Source organism: Aethalodelphis obliquidens, unplaced genomic scaffold (assembly GCF_003676395.1).
Source record: "Aethalodelphis obliquidens isolate GAN/ISIS:26980383/991018 unplaced genomic scaffold, ASM367639v1 scaffold5, whole genome shotgun sequence".
Lineage (NCBI taxonomy): Eukaryota > Metazoa > Chordata > Mammalia > Artiodactyla > Delphinidae > Aethalodelphis > Aethalodelphis obliquidens.
In genome coordinates, this window is record NW_020837949.1 from 54,358,049 (window position 1) to 54,381,680 (window position 23,632).

Genomic DNA, 23,632 nt, shown 5'->3' on the forward strand with positions numbered 1-23,632 from the left:
TTTTACCCCACTCGCTCACATTTTGTGTTTTTGATGTCATAATTTGCATCTTCATGTTTATCCCTTTACTGCTTATTGTAGTTATACTTGATTTTACAATTATTTTTGTCTTTTAATCTTCCTACTAGCTTATTTAAGTGGTTGATCCCCAGTCTTTACAGTATTTGCTTTTACTAGTGGGATTTTTCCTTTCCTGGATACTTACTTGTTGACGTAGCCTTTTATTTTCCACTTAGAGAAGACCCTTTAACTTTTTTTTGGATAGTTTTAGTATTGATGAACTCTTTTAGTTTTTGCTTGTCTGAGAATTTTTTTTTTTAATCTCTCTTTTGATTCTAAATGGTAATCTTGCTGGGTAGAGTTGCAGGTTTTTCTCTTTCATCACTTTAAATGTATCATGCCACTCCCTTTTGGCCTGCAAAGTTTCTGCAGAAAAATCACCTGATCACCTTATGAGGGTTCCCTTGTATAGGACTCTTTATTTTTCTCTTGCTGCCTTTAGAATTCTCTCTTTGTCTTTTGGCATTTTAATTATGATATGTCTTGGTGTGGGTCTGTTTGGGTTCATCTTGTTTGTGATTCTCTGTGCTTCCTGTACCTGCATAGCTGTTTTCCTTCTTCAGGTTTGGGAATTTTTCAGCCATAATTTCATCAAATACATTTTCAGCCCTTTTTTCTCTCTCTCTACTCCTTCTAGCCCTCCTATAATGTGTATGTTCGTATGCTTGATGTCTCAGAGGTCCCTTAAACTATTCTCATTTAAGAAAAAAAAATTTTTTTGCTGTTCTGATTAGATTATTTCCATTATTCTATATTCCAGATCACTTATGTGTTCTTCTGTATCACCTAGTCTGCTGTTACTTCCTTCTAGTGTGTTTTTCATTTCAGTTATTGTATTCTTCATTTCTGACTGGTTATTTTTATATTTTCTACTTCCTTGTTAAAATGCTCACTGTGTTCATCTATTCTTTTCCCTAATTCTATTAGCAGTCTTATTACTAATCTTTGAACTATTTATCTGATAAATCATTTATTTCTGTTTCATTATTGTTTTCTTCAGGGGTTTTCTCTTGTTCTTTTAATTAAGACAAATTCCACTGTCTTCTCATTTTGCTTATCTTTCTCCATCTCTTTGAAATTAGGTGAAACCATTACCTATTGTGATCTTGAAGGGGTGTCCTTATGTGGAAGCATCCTTATATAGTCTGTCTGTGCCCATTGGCTTTGGTGGGAGAACTGGATCTGATGTAAACATGAGTCTTCTCTTTCCCCAGAGCGTACTGGCAGCTATCACCTTGGTAGGAAGTGGGACTAGAGATGGAGTGGCTAGAGCAAGAACTAGGTGTGAGCTGGGGCTTCCCCTATTCTTAGTGGCAAACTCCAGTCTACTGGGGGCAAGGTCAGGTCCCAAGCTGCTGGAGCAGAAGCTGTGAGGGTCAGGTCTGAGCTGGGTCAACTCCATCTGACTGTGTTCTCCCCTCTTCCAGCACTAGCACCCTTGCCCCAGAAGGGCATAGTGCTGGATCAAGAGGGGCTGGCTAGATTCTTTGTGTGGATCTGGATGTGGGTTGTGGCAGAGTACTGAACTGCTTCTGGTGCATTGCCCCCTTAGGTGCCAGAAGTGGCCACTGTTACCCCATTCAGGTGCCATTTGGGATCTGAGCTGACTGGCTCTGAGCTGGCTCCATCCTTCACAACAATTCACTCTGCTTGTCCGTAGCAGCCCTCACCTAGTGTGGAGCTGCACTGCAAAGCAAGTGGGGCCAGAATGAACACTTGGCTCAGCTGGGTCGCACGCCAGAGTGGTCATGGGAAACTGGCCAGAGTCCGGTGTAGTTTCAATTTGCTTTCTCCACCTTGTTTTGTGAGTAAGCAAGTGTGTGTTCACACTTCACAAGTGGAGTCCAGGTTTCTTACAGCCCCTGTGTGAGTCATACTGGTTTTCTAACCAGCTGAGGGGAGTCTTTCTTCCCACTGTTGGAACTCAGGGCTTGGCGGCCCAATATGTGGCTCTAACAGCTCACTCCCCAGGGAAGATCTCCCTCCTCTTCTGAGTCCCCTCCCAAGAGCACAGGTTCCGACCTGACTGCTTCTCTTCCCTTCCTATCTGATTACATATCTGTCTCTCTTATGGGTTGTATAAGTCTTTCTGCGAGTTTTTAGTTAGTTTTCAGTGAGAATTGCTCCACGTGTATATATATTTTTGATGTGTTTGTTGGGTTCCACGTCTTCCTGGTATACCTTCTTGCTCTTAATCTCCTTCAAATTTGATGAAAACAATGTGTTACAACTCATCTGCCAAGGGGGACCTTCAAGATGGCGGAGGAGTAAGACGTGGAGATCACCTTCCTCCCCACAAATACACCAAATATACATGAACGTGTGGAGCAACTGCTACAGAGCACCTACTGGACACTGGCAGAAGACCTCAGACTTCTGAAAAGGCAAGAAAATCCCCTCGTACCTGGGTAGGGCAAAAGAAAAAAGAAAAAACAGAGACAAAAGCATAGGGTTAGGACCTGCACCTCTGGGAGGGAGCTGTGAAGGAGGAAAGGTTTCCACACACTAGGAAGCCCCTTCGCGGTTGGAGACTGCGGGTGGTGGAGGGGGGAAGCTTCGGAGCCACGGAGGAGAGCATAGCAACAGGGGTGCAGAGAGCAAAGCGGAGAGATTCCCGCACAGAGGATCAGTGCTGACCAGCACTCACCAGTCTGAGAGGCTTGTCTGCTCACCCGGTGGGGCGGGTGGGGGCTGGGAGCTGCGGCTCGGGCTTCGGAGGTCAGATCCCAGGGAGAGGACTGGGGTTGGCTGCATGAAGACAGCCTGAAGGGGGCCAGTGCGCCACAGCTAGCCAAGAGGGAGTCCGGAAAAACTCTGGAACTGCCTAAGAGGCAAGAGACCATTGTTTCAGGGTGTGCAAGGAGAGGGGATTCCTTCCCTGTCTGCCCACAGAAGGCACAGCACTGCCTTATTGAGCTCCAGAGATGGGCATGAGCCATGGCTATCAGCTTGGACACCACAGACAGGCATGAAACGCTAATGCTGCTGCTGCCGCCACCAAGAATCCTGTGTGCGAGCACAGGTCACTGTCCACAGCCCCCCGGGAGCCTGTGCAGCACGCCACTGTCAGGGTCCCCTGATCCAGAGACAACTTCCCTGGGAGAACTCACGATGCGCCTCAAGCTGTTGCAATGTCACACCCGCCTCTGCTGTGGCAGTCTTGCCCTGCATTCCACTTATAACTACCGTACCTCTCCCCACCCCCGCGTGAGTGAGCCAGGGCCCCCTAATCAGCCGCTGCTTTAACCTCATCCTGTCTGGGTAGGAACATAAGGCACCGTACATGAGGAGGCACCCTACGTGAGGAACATGAGGGCACCCTACATGCACAGGTGGGGCCAAAACCAAAGCTGAACCCTGGGAGCTGTGCAAACAAAGAAGAGAAAGGGAAATTTCTCCGTGCAGCCTCAAGAGCAGTGGATTAAATCTCCACAATCAACTTGATGTACCCTGCATCTGTGGAATACCTGAATAGACAATGAATCAACCCAAAACTAAGGCGGTAGACTTTGGGAGCAACTGTAGGCTTGGGGTTTGCTGTCTGTGACTGACTTGTTTCTGATTTTTATGTTTATCTTAGTACAGTTTTTAGTGCTTGTTATTGTTGGAGGATTTGCTTATTGCTTTGGTTGCTCTCTCCTTTTTTTAAAATTACTTTCGAATTTTTTAAATTTTAATAATTTTAAAATTTTATTTAGTTTTTACTTTTTATTTTTTTCTCCCTTTTCTTCTGAGCTGTGTGGCTGACAGGGTCTTGGTGCTCCAGCCTGGTGTCAGGCCTGAGCCTCTCAGATGGGAGAGTAGGGTTAAGGACATCAATTGGTGAAAGCTCTCCCAGAGATCTCCGTCTCAGCTCTAAGACCCAGCTACACCCAACGGTCAGCAAGCTCCAGTGCTGGACGCTCCATGCCAAACAACTAGCAAGACAGGAACACAGACCCGCCCATTAGCAGAGAGGCTGCCTAAAATCACACTGAGTTCACAGAAACCCCAAAACACACCACCAGGTGCAGCCCTGCCCACCAGAAAGACAAGATCCAGCCCCCCCCACCAGAACACAGGCACCAGTCCCCTCCACCAGGAAGCCTACACAACCCACTGAACCAACCTGACCCACTGGGGACAGACACCAAAAACAATGGGAACTACAAACCTGTAGCCTGCGAAAAGGAGACCCCCAAACACAGTAAGTTAAGTTAATGGGAAGACAGAGAAATATGTGGCAGATGAAGAAGCAAGGTAAAAACCCACCAGACCAAACAAATGAAGAGGAAATAGGCAGTCTACCTGAAAAAGAATTCAGAGTAATAATAGTAAAGAGGATCCAAAATCTTGGAAATAGAATGGAGAAAATAAAAGAAATGTTTAACAAGGACCTAGAAAAGCTAACGAGCAAACAAACAATGATGAACAACACAATACATGAAATTAAAAATTCTCTAGAAGGAATCAATAGCAGAATAACTGAGGTAGAAGAACGGATAAGTGACCTGAAATATAAAATAGTGGGAAAAACTACTGCAGGACAGAATAAAGAAAAAAAAAAGAAAAGAATTGAGGACAGTCTCAGAGTCCACTGGGACAACATTAAACACACCAACAATCGAATTATAGGGGTTCCAGAAGAAGAAGAGAAAAACAAGGGGTCTGAGATAATATTTGAAGAGATTATAGTCAAAAACTTCCCCAATATAAGAAAGGAAATAGGCAAGTCCAGGAAGCACAGAGAGTCCCATACAGGATAAATCCAAGGAGAAACACGCCAAGACACATATTGATCAAACTATCAAAAATTAAATACAAAGAAAAAATATTAAAAGCAGCAGGGAAAAGGAACAAATAAATACAAGGGAATCCCCATAAGGTTAACAGCTGATCTTTCAACAGAAACTCTGCAAGCCAGAAGGGAGTGGCAGGACATATTTAAAGTGATGAAAAACCTATAGGGAAAAACCTATAACCAAGATTATTCTACCAGCAAGGATCTCATTCATATTCGATGGAGCAATCAAAACCTTTATAGACAAGCAAAAGTTAAGAGAATTCAGCACCACCAAACCAGCTTTACAACAAATGCTAAAGGAACTTCTCTAGGCAGGAAACACAAGAGAAGGAAAAGACCTCCAAAAACAAACCCGAAACAATTAAGAAAATGGTAATAGGAACATACATATTGATAATTACCTTAAATGTACATGGATTAAATGCCCCAATCAAAAGACATAGACTGGGTGAATGGATACAAAAACAAGACTCATAAATATGCTGTCTACAAGAGACCCACTTCAGACCCAGGGACACATACAGACTGAAAGTGAGGGGATGGAAAAAGATATTCCATGCAAATGGAAATCAAAAGAAAGCTGGAGTAGCAATTCTCATATCAGACAAAATAGACTTTAAAGCAAAGACTATTATAAGAGAGAAGAACAGTACATAATAATCAAGGGATCAATCCAAGAAGAAGATATAACAATTGTAAATATTTATGCACCAACATAGGAGCACCTCAATACATAAGGCAGATGCTAACAGCCACAAAAGGGGAAAACGACAGTAACACAATCATTGTAGGGGACTTTAATACCCCAATGAAAATAAATAAGGAAACACAAGCTCTAATGACACATTAAACAAGATAGACTTAATTGATATTTATAGGGCAGTCCGTCCAAAAACAATAGAATACACTTTCTTCTCAAGTGCTCATGGACCATTCTCCAGGCTATATCATATCTTGGGTCACAACTTGAACCTGGAAAATTAGAGAAAATTGAAATATCAAGTGTCTTTTCCCACCACAACACTATGAGACTAGATATCAATTACAGGAAAAAAAACTGTGAAAAATGCAAACACATGGAGGCTAAACAATAGGCTACTAAATAACCAAAAGATCACTGAAGAAATCAAAGAGGAAATCCAAAAATACCTAGAAACAAATGACAATGAAAACACGAAGACCCAAAACCTATGGGATACAGCAAAAGCAGTTCTAAGAGGGAAGTTTATAGCAATACAGTTGTACCTCAAGGAACAAGAAACATCTCAAATAAACAATCTAAACTTACACCTAAAGCATTTAGAGGAAGAAGAACAAAAAAACCCCCAAAGTTAGCAGAAGGAAAGAAATCATCAAAGATCAGATCAGAAATAAATGAAAAAGAAATTATGGAAACAATAGCAAAGATCAATGAAACTAAAAGCTGGTTCTTTCAGAAGATAAACAAAATTCATAAACCATTAGCCAGACTCATCAAGAAAGAAAAAAAAAGGAGAAGATCAAATTAATAATATTAGAAATGAAAAAGGAGAAGTAACAACTGACCCTGCATAAATACAAAGAATCATAGGGGATTGCTACAAGCAACTATATGCCAGTAAAATGCACATCCTGGAAGAAATGGACAAATTCTTAGAAAAGCCCAACCTTCGGAGACTGAACCAGGAAGAAATAGAAAATTTAAACTGACCAATCACAAGAACTGAAATTGAGACTGTGATTAAAAATCTTCCAAAAAACAAAATCCCAGGACTAGATGGCTTCATAGCGAATTCTATCAAACATTTAGAGAAGAGCTAACAGCTATCCTTCTCAAACTCTTCCAAAATATAACAGAGGAAGGAACACTCCCAAACTCATTCTACGAGGCCACCATCAACTTGATACCAAAAGCAGAGATGTCACAAAAAAAGAAAACTACAGACCAATATCACTGATGAACATAGATGCAATAAACCTCAACAAAATACTAGCAAACAGGATCCAACAGCACATTATACGGATCATACACCATGATCAAGTGGGGTTTATTCCAGGAATGCAAGGATTCTTCAGTATACGCAAATCAATCAACGTGATACACCATATTAACAAATTGAAGGAGAAAAACCATATGATCATCTCAATAGATGCAGAGAAAGCTTTCGACAAAATTCAACACCCATTAATGATAAAAATCCTGCAGAAAGTAGGCATAGAGGGAACTTTCCTCAGCATAATAGAGGCCATATATGACAAACCCACAGCCAACATCATCCTCAATGGTGAAAAACTGAAAGCATTTCCACTAAGATCAGGAACAAGACAACGTTGCCCACTCTCACCACGCTTATTCAACATAGTTTTGGAAGTTTTAGCCACAGCAATCAGAGAAGAAAAGGAAATAAAAGGAATCCAAATCGGAAAAGAAGTAAAGCTGTCACTGTTTGCAGATGACATGATACTATACATAGAGAATCCTAAAGATGCTATCAGAAAACTACTAGAGCTAATCAATGAATTTGGTAAAGTAGCAGGATACAAAATTAATGCACAGAAATCCCTTATACACTAATGATGAAAAATCTGAAAAGAGTAATTAAGGAAACACTCCCATTTACCATTGCAGCAACAACAAAAAAAAAAAACTAGTAATAAACCTACCTAAGGAGACAAAAGACCTATATGCAGAAAACTATAAGACACTGATGAAAGAAATTAAAGATGATACAAACAGATGGAGAGATATACCATGTTCTTGGATTGGAAGAATCAACATTGTGAAAATGATTCTACTTCCCAAAGCAATCTACAGATTCAGTGCAATCCCTATCTAACTACCAACGGCATTTTTCACAGAACTAGAACAAAAACTGCACAATTTGTATGGAAGTACAAAAGACACCAAATAGCCAAAAGAATCTTGAGCAAGAAAAACGGAGCTGGAGGAATCAGGCTCCCTGACTTCAGACTATACTACAGAGCTACAGTAAACAGGACAGTATGGTACTGGCACAAAAACAGATATATAGATCAATGGAACAGGATAGAAAGCCCAGAGATAAACCCACGCACATATGGTCACCTTATCTTTGATAAAGGAGGCAAGAATGTACAATGGAGAAAAGACAGCCTCTTCAATAAGTGGTGCTGGGAAAACTTGACAACTACATGTAAAAGAATGAAATTAGAATACTCCCTAACACCATACACAAAAATAAACTCAAAATGGATTAACGACCTAAATGTAAGTCCAGACACTCTAAAACTCTTAGAGGAAAACATAGGCAGAACACTCTATGACATAAATCACAGCAAGATCCTTTTCGACTCACCTCCTAGAGCAATGGAATTAAAATAAAAAATAAATGGGGCTTCCCTGGTGGCACAGTGGTTGAGAGTCCGCCTGCCGAAGCAGGGGACACGGGTTCATGTCCCGGTCCAGGAAGATCTCACATGCCATGGAGCGGCTGGGCCCGTGAGCCATGGCCGCTGAGCCTGCGCGTTTGGAGCCTGTGCTCTGCGACGGGAAAGGCCACAACAGTGAGAGGCCTGCATACCACAAAAAAAATAATAAAATAAATAAAAATAAATAAATAAGTAAACAAATGGGACCACATGAAACTTAAAAGCTTTTTAACAGCAAAGGAAACCATAAACAAGACGAAAAGACAACCCTCTTTGTCTTTTGAATGGGAGAAAATATTTGCAAGCGAAGCAACTGACAAAGGATTAATCTCCAAAATTTACAAGCAGCTCATATGACTCAATATCAAAAAATCAAACAGCCCACTCCAGAAATGGGCAGAAGACCTAAATAGACATTTCTCCAAAGAAGATATACAGATTGCCAACAAACACGTGAAAAGATGCTCAACATCACTGATCATTAGAGAAATGCAAGTCAAAACTACAATGAGGTATCACCTCACACTGGTCAGAATGGCCAACTTCAAAAAATCTACAAACAGTGCTGGAGAGGGTGTGGAGAAGAAGGAACCCTCTTGCACTGTTGGTGGGAATGTAAATTGATACAGCCACTATGAAGAACTGTATGGAGGTTGCTTAAAAAACTAAAAATAGAACTACCATATGACCCAGCAATCCCACTACTGGGCATATACCCTGAGAAAACCGTATTTCAAGAAGAGTCATGTACCACAGTGTTCATTGCAGCTCTGTTTACAGTAGCCAGGACATGGAAGCAACCTAAATGGCCATCGGCCGATGAATGGATAAAGAAAATGTGGCCCGTATATACAATGGAATATTACTCAGCCATAAAAAGAAAGGAAATTGAGTTATTTGTAGTGAGGTGGATGGACCTAGAGACTGTCTTACAGAATGAAGTAAGTCAGAAAGAGAAAAGCAAATACCATATGCTAACACATACATATAGAATCTAAAAAAAAAAATGGTTCTGAAGAGCCTAAGGGCAGGACAGGAATAACGACGCAGACATAGAGAATAGACTTGAGGACACGGGGAGCGGGGGAAGGGTAAGCTGGGATGAAGTGAGAGAGTGGCATGGATATATATACACTGCCAAGTGTAAAATAGGTAGCTAGTGGGAAGCAGCCACATAGCACAAGGAGATCAGCTCAGTGCTTTGTGACCACCTGCACTCTTCATAGGAAGAGTGGGAGGGAGACCCAAGAAGGAGGGTATATCGGGATATATGTATATGTATAGCTGATTCACTTTGTTATATAGCAGAAACTAACACAACTTTGTAAAGCAATTATACTCCAATAAAGATGTTAAAATAAATAAAAATAAAAACTCATCTCCCTAGAATACTGATTTTGAAATTAATTCATTATTAAATGGAATTTTTTAATGATATAAAGTACCATTTGTTTTCAGTCATTTTCACTGTATATACTATTGGTGTTTAATTTGGATAAAAATTATGTGGTGTAATAGAGAAGAGATTTCTGCTAATGGATTACTTCTTTAATTCAAAGTATTGTTTTACATACAACTGGGGCAGGTATAGAGAAGTAAGGCATTGTCTTTAACCTCTAGAGGATCTGAAATAAATACACAAGGGACTGCTCACTCTAAATTGAATACGAGTGCAGCAGTTGACGAAGTGTCCCAATATGTTGATTATTTTATTAGTATCCTTTCAGGCAACATAAACCCATTAAAGGTAGAACCATTAAAAAAAAAAATCTTAGAGAATTGCTAGAAGTTAGAGAGATCTAGCAAAAACACTGGTTTATCAAAATATCCAGGCCTTAAGAAGGTGGGAACCAGGTCAATTCAGGGAACTTCATCTGCAGGAAGGTGGCCATTCTTGCAAGTTCTTTGCCTTTAATGTGACTTATTTCATCAACATATGCTAGTTTCTTTCCATCCTGGTCCCAGGTGACTTTATCTCCAAACTTTCAGTAGAAGTATCTGATTGGCTGTCTGCCTGTACTATGGATTCGGTGTTCCTGTTGGGTTCTGTGGTCTGGGAGGCAAGGTCTCCTGGTATGCTCGACTGCCTTACCGGATAGGAACTGTGAGCCTGGCAGAAGAATTTGACCATAGGAGATGACTGATAATGAATAAGAGCTTAAGAAATAAACTCATAGAGGGAGCTGTCCTGTCTGGCAGAATGTTCATGGAAGGCTTTGTAGAAGAGATTACATTTAAATTATATTATATAGGTTGGGTTGGATTTACATGTCAAGAGCAAACAAATGAAGAAAAAGGGAGTTCTAGGTATTAGAGTAACTTGAGCCAAGTTGTATAGGTTTATGCTTGGCCTGTGGACAGATCAGTATGGCTCAGAGATCCTCAGTGTAGCTGCCCTAAATCACCTGAGAAGCCCGAGTCAATGCGTTGCCTCTAACTGACTGAAACAGAGTCTCTGGGGTTTGTGTTCAGATCATTTGCATTTTTTTAAAGTTCCCCAAATGATTTTGATGCAAAGAGAGCTTTGAGCCCTGGACAGCTATAGCGGATAATACATTGTGAATTTGTGAAATAGAGTTGGAAAAGGATGTTAGAACAAGACTATGGAGGCTTTCTATATCAAGCTAAGGAGTTTCTTCGCCATATCCTGTGAGTAACGTAGTCAGTGAGGCTTATATTGTATTGGTTTGCACCATTTTCTGAGCCTATGTAGTTGCATCTACTTGGAGTCCTTTCTGGGCAGTAGACAGAGAAGGGAAAGGAAAGTTAAGGGATCTAGGTACATGTGGCACAGCCCTTTATACTTATTTAGAATATTATTTGTTCATTGTTTCTCCTTTGTAGGAGTAGATGTTCTAATTTCAGATTTAGATGTTCTAATTAGATGTTCTAATTCCAGATTTAGTATTCTTAGCAGAGTATATTGATGTTTTAGTAACAGTTCTTTCTTCTCTCTTTAGGGGAGTCGGCTGCATCTTTGTTGAAATGATCCAAGGAGTTGCTGCTTTTCCAGGAATGAAAGACATTCAGGATCAACTTGAACGAATATTTCTGGTAAGTTATTTACAGAATACTTCTGAAAAAAATTGGACTTGAATGCATCCCTCAGTGACAAATCCTACAGTGGTAGTGGAAAATAATTTCAAACAAATTTGTTGGTTGTCACATTTAATTCTAACATATTTTTAGATCTTTGCAAAAGCAGGAAATTAGTGAAGAACTGTGTTTTTAAACTACTGCACATGAATAATATGCCAAAATGGTAAGAAAGGGTAGGATGTCAGAGGCAATATAGAAGAGTGGGTTAAAAACAAAGGCTCTGACAAAAATTCCAAATAATTTATATAGATATCCCCCCTTCAAGTAGGTGTATCTTATTCCCTCCCACTCCTACCCACTTAAATGTGGGCTTTGATTGGTAACTTTTTTTCTAAAAAGTAGAGCATGGAAAGAAGGGGAGGGAAGATAGTAACTTCAAAATGGAGAAACCAGGCAAATGGTACTTTAGCCCGGTCTTCAAGGTTAAGATCATCAAAGATAAGTCACATTGGTAGTATGTACCCTTTGTATAATGTATTGAGAATGGTACTTCTCCTCTGTAGTCTTCCTCCGCAAACCATAACCCCAGCCTAATCTGGAAAGCCACATCGCACAAACCCAAACTGAGGGACATTTACAAAATACCTGACTAGTACTTTTCAAAGCTGTCAAGGTCATGAAAAACAGGGAAAGTCTGAAAAACTGTCACAGCCCAGAGGAGGCTAGGGAGACATGACAGCATAATGTAATGTGGTATCCTCCATGGAATCCTGAGACAGAAGAAGAACATTAGGGAAAAATGAGTTAAATACAAGTGAAGTGTGCAGTTTAGTTGGTATCAGCATAGCAGTGTGTGCTCCTTAGGTGTGATGGAAGTTCCCTGTAATGTAAGATTTCATCAATCAGGGAAACTGGTGAGGAGTATATAGGAACTGTCTGTATTACTGTTCACAACTTTTCTATAAATCTAAAACTATTCTAAAATTTTAAATTAAAAAAATTTTGTAAATCTGTGAAAAATAAAAATAAAATTTGTTCTGTAGCCAGATGAGCTGGTTTTGTCACCTGGTCTGGTCACTTTGGGCAAGGGACTTAGTTCTCTGAACCTTAGTTTTCCTGTGGGTAAAATAAGGGATAATGATAACACCTACCTCATAGATTGTTTTGAGGAATAATTAACTTAATTACATAAAGTGCTTTTAGAACTATGCCTGACACATAATAAATACCCAATAGATGTGTTGTTATTATTTTAATCAAATCATTTCTATACAAGATATTTTCATTCAGTGGAACTTCCACATTAGCTAATATTCATATAAACTTATTATTTAAAACATGGAATAAGAGCTAGACAAATTAATTTTTTTTGTTAAAAGGAGTCAGACTATATACATTGTAGCAGTTAACCACATTATCATACTTTTTAAAAATAAATCTCCCATGTGAAATCACTGGGGCACATTTTAGAATGGACCTTGTGAAGACATGCACTTATTGGATTATGCAAGTACACCCTTAAAATGTAGCTTTCATATTAAGTATAAGGACCACAGGAGGGTATAGTGATATGAATTGAGACTCCATCACTGCTGTGTTCACCTTGATGTCAGGATTAAATGATAAGAAAAGGAATATGAAAACTAGAAAATCAAAGCACACGTGATTCCACTATGCAGTATCCTATACCCCAGGCATCCCGGTGTATTCACAGTGGGTGGACAAACAGCAGAGTCTCTAATATTATAGAAACTTTCTTCAAAGTCTTATCTTATTGGTTCCTTCTCCCAGAGGCTGTCTGTATCCACTTCCTTTCAGTTTTACTTAATTATTATTATCCATAAATTCCCACACAGAGTGTTAAAATAATGTGTTATGATTATAATAATGCAGCCTTATAATGGAAAATTCCCACAATGTCAAAAAGTATAAAAGTTGAAAAACCCCTTTGTCCTACTACCCAGAGAAAATTACTTTTAGTATTTTGGTATATATCTTCCATTTCAACACATGTTAAAAAAATTAAATTGTATCTTGTATACTATTTTGTAACTTTCTTTTTTCACTTAACAATAGGTAGTTAACACCTTTCATTGGAAAATAAATCCAGAAACTTATCATCATTCTTAGTGATGAGTATTTCATCGTATGGATGAGAATTATTTGCTTAATCAGCCTGATATTGTTTATAGTCTTTAACTATTATAAAGCGCTGTCAGAAATATTCTTTGCACAGTTATCCTATTAGTTAAGAAAAATTATTAGAATTGAAAGTCCTGAATTGAATAGTTTCATTTTCATAAGTCTATTGACCATTCTATACTTCATTTCCTCCATCTAAACTCATGAAACACTTCCTTCTCCCTGTTGTCAAGAAAGTCGCTTACTGATTTCATTGAGATTGTATTGAGCCTATAGATTATATTACAAAGAAATGATATAAAATGAACTTTCCCAGCCAAGAAAAAATATCTCTTTATTCATATTTCATGGCCCTTAGCATAAATTTAACATAAACATATTTCTCTTTTCCTTTTTTCTAATCAAGCCTTTATTTTCATTCAGCTATTTTAAGTAACTTTCCACAGTTATTTTCCCCAAAATACAATAAACTTGTTCACATATTGTGAAAAACATGACAGGAGAGGGAATTTTAATGGGCTATACTTTGCATCATATAGATCTTTATGCCAAAACATATCTTTAAATATTAAGCTTTTTAATTTATTTAAAGCTTAAATATAATAATACCACTTAATTATATTCTGATAATAATTTTCTAAACTTTAGATTCCACTTAACTATTCACTGTGATAGCTATTGAACAATACTTATATAACCTTGTCAAATTACCTATTTTTAATGCTAAAATCATTCATTTACTATATTTGAAATCAGAAAACTTCAAAGGGAAATTATATAGAAAGAAATATCCCTACATACACATTATTTCAGGGTAAATTTAAAAGAAAAAGAAATGGTTGTATAAATGAGGTATATTCTATAGCAGTTGTACCAAAAATTTTGTTTCATGAAAACATAGTTTATTGATATAGCTTAGTCAAAGTTATAATTTTCAATATTATTTTTATAATGTAAGTCATTTCCAATAGGTACTATCTTGTTGAATTGCTTCTTGTATGGAGATTTTGTTATTATTTCTTAATTTTATGACAATTATTTCCTAATTTTATGGGTATTCAGAGACCTTTGAGCCATGACTAGGCTTTTAATAAATCAGAGAAATACATCATTGTAAATTGTCTATGGGAATATTGATACACCAAGCTACTGTTTGCTCTTATTAGACCACAGAGACGCTTAAATGCGGATAAGCATCATGATTTATGGTAATAACTCCTTCATTTACTGTAGTTTATTTTACACGTGTAATGATTTTTACAAGTAAAATGTCCTTTGGTAATTAGGAGATAAAGATCCTCATCTATATAAAATTGCTGCTTTAGAATTAAATAATGTTATGTTTTACCCTGAAGAATTAGACATGACCAAAAAAGAAAAGAGAGAGAGAAATCTGCAAACTTCTTTTGACAGTAAATGTTATCATCTTAAATATTTTATTTCCTCCCCTGAATTGTTTAAATTTGCAAATGTTAGCCATATGACACATTAAACAAGCAGACTCTCTCAGGAGTTGTGCGATCATTGGAAGTAGAAATTTTACTAACCCAATGTGGTTGAATCACTGAGAAAAAATGCTTTTTCTTGGTGACCTTTTATGTCTGGTCTGAAGAGGAATAACTTTTAAATGTGATTAAATCCACTTTCACGGGCTTCTCTTGTAAACTGCCAGAGACTCTTTTCTAAAGCAGCAGTTGTGTATCTGGCCTCTCGTAAAGCAATGCCAAGAAGATAATCAACTTTGAAAAGTCACGAAACATGGAATTGTTCGTTTTGTTTTGTGTTTTAATACAGGGATTAAGTCCATTCATTTGCCTGTGAACTGTATATAGAAAGGTGGTTGATTAATAACTTTGAAGCACAGAATTCAAGCTTGTTACCCAAGATAACTAATATAATTAACTCCTACACACTGAGTCTTTATGTGAAAAGCAACAAAGATCAGTCACTAGAGCCTTTATATCTTTCTTTTGAAGGTTTTCTTTTTCTTGTTTTTTCTTTTTCCTTCCTTTGGTGGGAAGGAGCAGTTCACATTCTTAACAAGTCCAGTGCATTCACTTCCACAACATAGTAACTGTGTTGCTCTATGTAAGGTGAGCTGGCTATACTGCAGTCTGAGATTTCACCATTAAATCATTTTCCTTGAAATTGTGATGCTCATATACAAGAAAGGAAGGAAAGTGATAGAATTTTGACAAATTATATTCAAGACATTTTGAATTGCCAGGTGAACGGGCACCTACTTCTCTAAGCAGTAACTCTGCTATTACAGTAAAAGAGTGATTTATATCATTTCTTCAGCGTTACTCATTTTTTAATGTGTCACGATGTTTTCTATTCACCTTTGTTAGCTGCGAAAATAAGCAGTAGATGTATTCACCCAGGTAAATATATATATTCAGAGTGACAAAATCAGAACTAATATTCTAATCGTATTCTAATCATATTGTTCCGAATTGAAAAAGAACTCTACTTGATGGAACCCTGGGAGCATTCTTCTGCCACTTCAGAACAGCTGAACAAATGGCAGAGAGTGCTTGCACAGCTGTCTGAAACCTTTGACAGATGCTTCTGGGTTTGTATGGCTCATGGCCCCAGAGTACAGCAGCCACCACAGAGGGGCTGGCATGATTGTGTTCCGGGGGCCTGTTCTAGTTCTCCCTGCCTTTGAATGTTGATTAACCCCAAGAGGCTCACTTTTCCCTGTCTCCTGGTCTTCTGGTTTGCAACGGAGTTTCATCCACCAGTTATTTGTTAACATATTGTACATTATTTGATTGGTACAGTTGTTAGAATGTTTCTCTTCCGTGTATATATCATTCAGAATTTAAAAGAGAGTGTGTGTGTGTATTTGTGTGTGTGTGAAAAGAGCCTCTGGCAACTTTGAAATCTACTACTCAGCCTGGCTTTTGAGTCAGATCCTTCCTTAAGCCTCTGTGTTTTACAATTGAACTGACTGCCGAGACGTAACCTGTAGACCCAGTTCCAGTCCTTGTTTCCCCATCCTGGCTCTCTTTCCAGGGTATTAATGGGAACCATAACCCTGAGGTTTCATGATTGGCTAGAACGGCCATATAGAATGTAAAAGAAAGTTGACACCACCTCCTTTGATGGTCATTACCATCCAATTGGATGTAGCAGCCACATTGTTAAGATGGAATATTGCTGTCACAGATTTGTATCTTCACTTCCATCATTGGGTTGCTTGAGGTGGACGTCCGCCATACTTCTTCAGCACTCCCTCTGCAACACTAGGTACAATGGAGATGGAAAGGAATTCTGTGCCAGGGTATCTGCCCTGGAGCAAATGAGGGCAATCAAGATAGGCAGGCAAGACATACCATTAGGAATGGAGTCATGAAAAATTGCTGAGCAATTGATCAGCAGATGGGAGATCCAGTAATATAGTAGATCCTGTATTTGTTAAAATACTACACTCTAAGCATTCAATATTGAATTCTAATCCTAGATTGTTTTTTTTCCCTGAACAAGTCACCTTTTCTAATTGGATTGTAGTTTCTGCATCTGTAAAGGGAGGAATTGAACTAAATGATTTCAATAGTGTCTTGCGGCTCTAACCTTTTTTAATTCTAAAAATGCATATTACAGGATTATGCGTAAGGGCTGTGGGTGTTCAAAGGAAATTTCTAAGAACATTTTTTTTAAGCTTGGAAGGAAGTATAAGATTTGAAGTGGAGTAAAGGATATGGGGAACATCAGGCAACGGTCCAGGAGTGGAGTAGGCACAGTAGGAGTCTGTCCTGTATGCATGGACGGTGAGATAGGATGTTGAAGTTTGGACTTTGATAGATTGAGGACTTTTAATTTTATTTTGTCTATAAGTAATAAGGAGACAGTACAATTTTTAACAAAAGAATAATAAAGTTAAAGTGGCATTTCAGCAAAATTAATGTAATATGATATAATGATAAACTCAACTATATAAAGGCTGACAGAAGGAGAGAACTAAGCAATACATGTTGGAGTGAAGGATACTGAAAATATTAAGCAATGTTTTTTAAAGCTGATTTTAGAAAAACAAAGTCGGGGAGATGGATTATAATACCACCTACCCTGAAATAAATGCCTCTTTTAATACACGTTTCTTTCAAATCTCATCAATAGTCCTGGTTATTTCCATGGTGGCAAATCTTTTTCAGAGTCTTAAGCTTATAAAAAATAAGGCAGCTAGAAAATTTTTAAAGCCGTATGAAAAGAAATTAAAACCACCATTTAGAGATAACCAGTGTTAAATATTTTTGTATTTTCTTTTCTAGATTTTCACCATTGGGTTAATAATAGATTTATGGGTTTTGTATTCAGCTTCTCTTTATTTTCACATTTAATAGGGAGCAGGGGCTTCCCTGGTGGCGCAGTGGTTGAGAGTCCGCCTGCCGATGCAGGGGACACGGGTTCGTGCCCCGGTCTGGGAAGATCCCACATGCCGCGGAGCGGCTGGGCCTGTGAACCATGGCCGCTGAGCCTGCGCGTCCGGAGCCTGGGCTCCGAAGGGAGAGAACACAAAAGGGAGAGACCCACATAACCCAAAAAAAAAAAAAAAAAAAAAGCATAATAGGGAGCAATTTCCAAGCCATTAATATGTGCTTGAAAATATCATTTTAATTATGCTATAATATCTTATTAATGTTCCCAAGTGTACTAACACATTACCCTATTACAGTACTAGGTAATTTGCTTACGGTTTTTATGCTACAGTAAATTTTATCCCATTCAGTTATACTTTCAACAAGAATTTTTAGGCATCTATTCCGTGCCAGGCTCTGTGCCTACAGGCAGTGGAAAACCAACAGACACGGTCCCTGCTCACCTCAAATGTACTGTTAGCTGTGCTACATTAGAACAGCTTCCAGACAGTCAGGTCAGGAGGATGTTGTTGCAAAACTGTTGTAATACATCTTGTACATAAATGATTTGGAAGAGAAAGGAGTCAAAGATAACTTCAGAGTTTCAAGCTTGGGGAACTAAGTGCTCCATGAAGTCATGGAAAATAATGGGGACATTGAAAAGGAGTGCCACTGGGACTTCCCTCGTGCTGCAGTGGTTGAGAATCCGCCTGCCAGTGCAGGGGACATGGGTTTGATCCCTGGTCCGGGAAGATCCCACATGCCACGGAGCAACTAAGCCTGTGCACCACAACTACTGAGCCTGCAGTCTAGAGCCCCTGAGCCACAGCTACTGAGCCCATGTGCCACAACTACTGAGCCTGTGCTCTAGAGCCCACAAGACACAACTACTGAGCCTGCGCTCTAGAGCCCACGAGACACAACTACTGAGCCCCTGTGCCTAGAGCCCATGCTCTGCAACAAGAGAAGCCACTGCAATGAGAAGCCCGTGCTCTGCAACGAAGAGTAGCCCCCGCTCACAGCAACTAGAGAAAGCCTGTGCGTAGCAGTGAAGACCCAACATAGCCATAAAATTAATAAAAAAATAAAATAAAAATTAATGGAAGTGATGGCATAATTATCAAAAAAAAGAAAGAAAGGAAAGAAAGAAAGAAAGAAAGAAGAAAGAAAGAAAAAGAGGAAAGAAAGAAAAGAAAGAAAGAAGAAAGAAAGAAAAGAAAGAAAAGGAGTGCCAGTGGAGGGAGAGGAAGAAGAGAGCTCAGGGTCTGGACTTTATATGATAGCAGGTGACCCCAGGTGGAGACGTCCAGTACACAACTCTTACTGAACAGAATTAGGAGAAAAATGAGGATCAAGGGATTGTTGACCCAAAGCAGACAATGTTGGGACCTAAACTGTACTGGTTCTTAAATAATGAGAAAGTGGGGGAGGAGCAGAGGAACACTGCCTAGGCTTTAGGGATGCTCATAGTTTGTGGGGGTGGGATGGGGGTAGGGAGGTAAAGTAGGAGAGAATCAGGACAATTACACAAAGGTCAAGGTAAGGGCAGGCAACAGAGAAGTGAGGATAAAATAGGAGAAAAATAATCACTCCCTCGAGGGAGGTTGTGGATCAGCTCAGGTCTGGTTAGCTGGTGGGTGAGGAATTTGGGGTCAGGGCCCTTCCTTTCTGTGCTCCCTCAGCGTGTGCCTCCACTGCCTGTATAGTATGTGGCACACATCCTGTACTTTTGCAGCTAATGCTTTTAGCCCAGAGGATGAGAAGGGTTTCCTTCTGGAGAAGTGGAAGGGTCGACACAGAACATGCCTCTCAGTTTAATTAGGGAAGTTTAGACTATCCATGAATTTTCAAAGGAGGCTTACGATCCTCCTCAGCATCCTCCTCAGGGATGCTGGAGTCAAGGTGAGTGTAGCCTCAAGGGAGGCCAGCTCCGACCCCTCCACTCCTGGCTCTGCTTTCATCAAGATTTTGTATGTGAGATAGATCTCGCTGCTGAAAGAAAGGTTCGAAACCCCTGGACTAACGCTGTCTTAGGATCTTCCCAGGTCAAGTGTTCTATGAAAAAACAGACGTCCATGAGGAAGAAAAATGATGCAGAGCCAGTGAAAATGAAGATGTTAGAGAAATAAAAATCGGGTGATTCATATATGCAGACATTAGATGTGTATTCTAATAAAGAAAGGTCTGTGCCAGTAAGCTATCGAAAGTTTTGTAGTAAACTTCAGTAAGGTCATTTGTCTTGAGAAGAAAACAAAGACAGAGGGATATTTCACTACAGAATAGGTAGTCACATTACTTTTTACAAAGAAACATTTATTTGAAGATTAGCTGGCTGTTACCTACAGATTTGAATAGGCTCACATGGTGAAAAAAATATTTTTTTACCTTGAGGATTCTTACATTCACTTTATAGTGTTACAAACTTTCTGTAAATGGAAAATGAGAAGATTTTCATTAAATCATTCACTTTCTCGTTGTTATTCATTTTTCAGCAAATATTTATTATGTGGTTACTATGGGCTCAATACTCTTCCATGTTCTGGGGAGACAGCATTGCACAAAACAAAGTCCCTGCTCTTGTGGAACCTATATTCCTGTGAGGGAAGATAGACAATGAGCAAATAAATATATAATGTATCTCATGAGTGTTGCATGAGGAATGCCACTTTACATATGGCATACTGGGGAAGTCTCTCTCAAGGATCCTGATACTTGTGCATTGAGTGAAGTTAGTCAAGCCACAAGACATGCAGATTTAGGGCTCAGAGCATTTAGGTGGAGAGGATAGCAACCTGTTTGTGCTTAATGATAAGAGTATTAAAATCAGAGTTCTCAGGCCTGAATTTGTCAAATTAATGATCACTCTTCCCGCTGCATCAAAGAGATTTCTAATACTCTTATTACTTTGACCTCCTTTATAGAAAGCATTTTCTTATATGAGAAGTCCTTGCTTTTTGTAAAGCATTAAATTCCTGTATAGGTTAATATTCAAACATCAGATTGAGCAAATCAGTAAGAGAGTTTGAAGTCCACCTGTGTGCATGTTGCAAGTTGGAATTATGCTGCAGCAAGAGATTTGGGCTTCCTGATTTAGTTCATCAGAAATGTTGGTGTAGATACAAGAAAGTGGGAAATGTTTCAGATTTGGACAGTAGACAGTGCTTTGGAGGAGAGAACAGAGAAAGAATATCTAGAATTCAAGGGGAGCCAGAGAACACTTTTTTTTTAAGTCAAAGTAGAAGAATTTCAAAAAGGAAAGCTTTATCAACTGCACCAAATAGTACAGTGAAGTCAGTGGAGGATGGTGCTGAAAAAAGGCCACAGGTGGTAACTTCTGAGGGAATAGTTCCAGTAGGGTTGGATATTTAAAGTCAGATTACGATGGGTTTAAAGAGTAAGTGCGCAGTGAAAAAATGAAAACATTGAGTATAGTCAATCTGAGTATTGGCTGAGTACATAGGATTAGATGTCACCTTAAGGGTATTTTTTAAGTCAAGATTTATAAATTTTATGTGTCATAAATATTGTTTTAAATAGCGAAGCCCAGGATGTTTGGAAGGTAAAGGACACTAAAGATATAAGAAAGCATATTTGACAGATCAGGGTATTGGGAGGTAAGAGTGGATGGGTGGAAGAGACAGTGCCTTGAAAATGTGGATGAAAAGATTTTCTCGAAGATAAGAAAGAAGAAAGGAAAGGAAGGAGAGGAAGATTTAAATAAATGTTGTAGAGGAGAAAAAAAGGAATTTGAAGATATCATGATCTGCATGATTCTTAAATGAAAGGGAGGGGATGTGGCTGACAGTAATGTGCATCTGCGGGGGTAGATGTTGAAGGAAATGGATAATATATGCAAAGCTGATGTAATACCAAATGGTATTATGATATGTGATATGACAAGAGAAGGAGGTCATTGCTGACCACATTTGTTAATCAGCTGTTGATCTGAGACCCTATTATAGAAATAGAAATGCTTTGTTTCCAATTTCTATGATGTATAATAGTTTACTTTCCTATTAACATACGATTACTTTTAGGCATATCCATCCTAGCTATAAATGTTTCCCAATTGTAATAGTTTTTACGAAGACTTTTCTGGAGGCAATGGTTCATATCTGTAGTCTAACAGTCTAACAGTCTTAAATGTTTTGAGAACGTTTTAACCTATTGTCAGTATGGGATTACTTACTGGCTTTTGCAGTTATCTCTTGTTATGTAACCACCTTAAAACTCTGGGTTAAATCAACAACAGTCATGTTTTAAAATTATTTGTCATAGTTTTAGGGTCAAGAATTCAGTAAGGGATGGGCCAGGCAGTTATGGACTTGGGGGTCTCTCACATGGTTGCAGATATATGGTTGAAGACAGATGGTGGCTGGAGCAGAAGCAATCAGAAGCTGGAGCAGTTGGGGACTAGCCAAATATCTCTCTCTTCGTAGTCTTTGAGGCCCTACGTGAGTTTTCTCCATGTGGGCTAGTTTGGGCTTCCTCATGGGATGGTGTTGTGTTTCAAGAGTGGGTGTCCTAAGAGGACCAGATAGAAGCTGCATGGTTTCTCTTAACTTAGCTTCAGAATTCATACAGTGACTGTGTCAGCCAAAGCAGTCACAAACCCTCACCTAGAGTCAAGAGGAAGGGACATAGACCCCAGTTCTAGATGGAAAGAGCGTCAAGAATGCTGGGGCCATGTTTTAAAACTGCCACATTGATTATGTATTGATACAGTTCCATTAGGGCATATCACCATTTTGAGCTGATAAACAGCTTTGTAGGAAAAAACCGTCTGGGAAACAGTTTTATCAAGCTTCTAAAATTTTTGTTGTTTTTCCCATACTCTTTATAGCCATTACCATACTGCTTCCCATGATAAATATGAAAGTGTGAATTGTCACAGAGTGTTAATTGGTGGGTCATGAGGTCCCTTATTTGCTCACTCTCCTTTTCTTCCTTTTTTGACTAACAAGTTCACAGATGTGTCAGACTGAAAAAAAAAATGGTGAAATACTGCCATAGTGTGACACATCTGAGGTGAGTGAGGTGATGACACTTCTTAGCAAATTCTCAGAATGTTATCCATAAAGTAGACTTCTATAACTCAAATTCTAGCTTAATTTTTTTTTCATTTGGAACGTGTTTCCACATATAAGTCTTTCATTGCTCAGAACATCACATGTCAGCTCTTGTGGTAGACAGCATCTAAGATGGCTCCCAGTGACCCCCACCTGCTGGTATTTATGCCCTTGTGTAATGCCCTCCCCTTGAGTGTGGGCTGGACCTAAAGACTTGCTTCTAATGAACAGACTGTGACAAAAGAGATTGGGATATTACTTCCGCGACTAAGTTACAGAAAGGTTGCTACTTCCTTCTTGCTCACCCTCTCTTACAGTCTCACTGGCTCACTCTGAGAGAAGCCAGCTGCCATGTTGTAAGTTGTTCTGTGGAGGGACCTTTGTGTCAAGGAACTGATGTTTCTAGCCGGCAGCCGCTGAAGACCTGAGACTTGGCAACAGCCGTGTGAGTGAGCATGGAAGTGGGTCCCTCTCTTGGTTGAACTTTTTATATGTGAGACCACAGCCATAGTTAACACCTTAATTGCTGCCTTATGAGAGACTCCGAGCCAGAGGCACACAGTTAAGGTGTTACCGCCAAAATGGCAATTTCCTTGGTCCTTGTCCCCCAAAGGAAAGAATTCAATCAAGAGACAGAGCAGTTTTAAGTAGCAAGAGTTTTATTAAGCAAAGCAAAAGTGTGCTTCTGAGAGAGAGAGAGAGGGAGAGCAAGCTCTCTGGAAACCAGAAGCAGCCCCACAGTGAGGGTCGGGTTGGTGTTTCAGAGTGGTGGAAAGTCCCTCCCTGTG

The 23,632-nt window shown here is 39.2% G+C and overlaps 1 protein-coding gene across 5 annotated transcripts in view; it reads left to right on the top strand.

Annotated features, from left to right (window-relative positions):
• The window catches only part of CDK14 (cyclin dependent kinase 14), a 704,276-nt gene that overhangs the window by 498,887 nt on the left and 181,757 nt on the right, over positions 1–23,632 (top strand). For all 5 annotated transcript variants that reach the window (XM_027102392.1, XM_027102393.1, XM_027102395.1 and 2 more), the window contains one exon: positions 11,191–11,284. In XM_027102392.1, the coding sequence (XP_026958193.1) occupies positions 11,191–11,284 (94 nt within the window). The remainder of the gene's footprint in view (positions 1–11,190; positions 11,285–23,632) is intronic.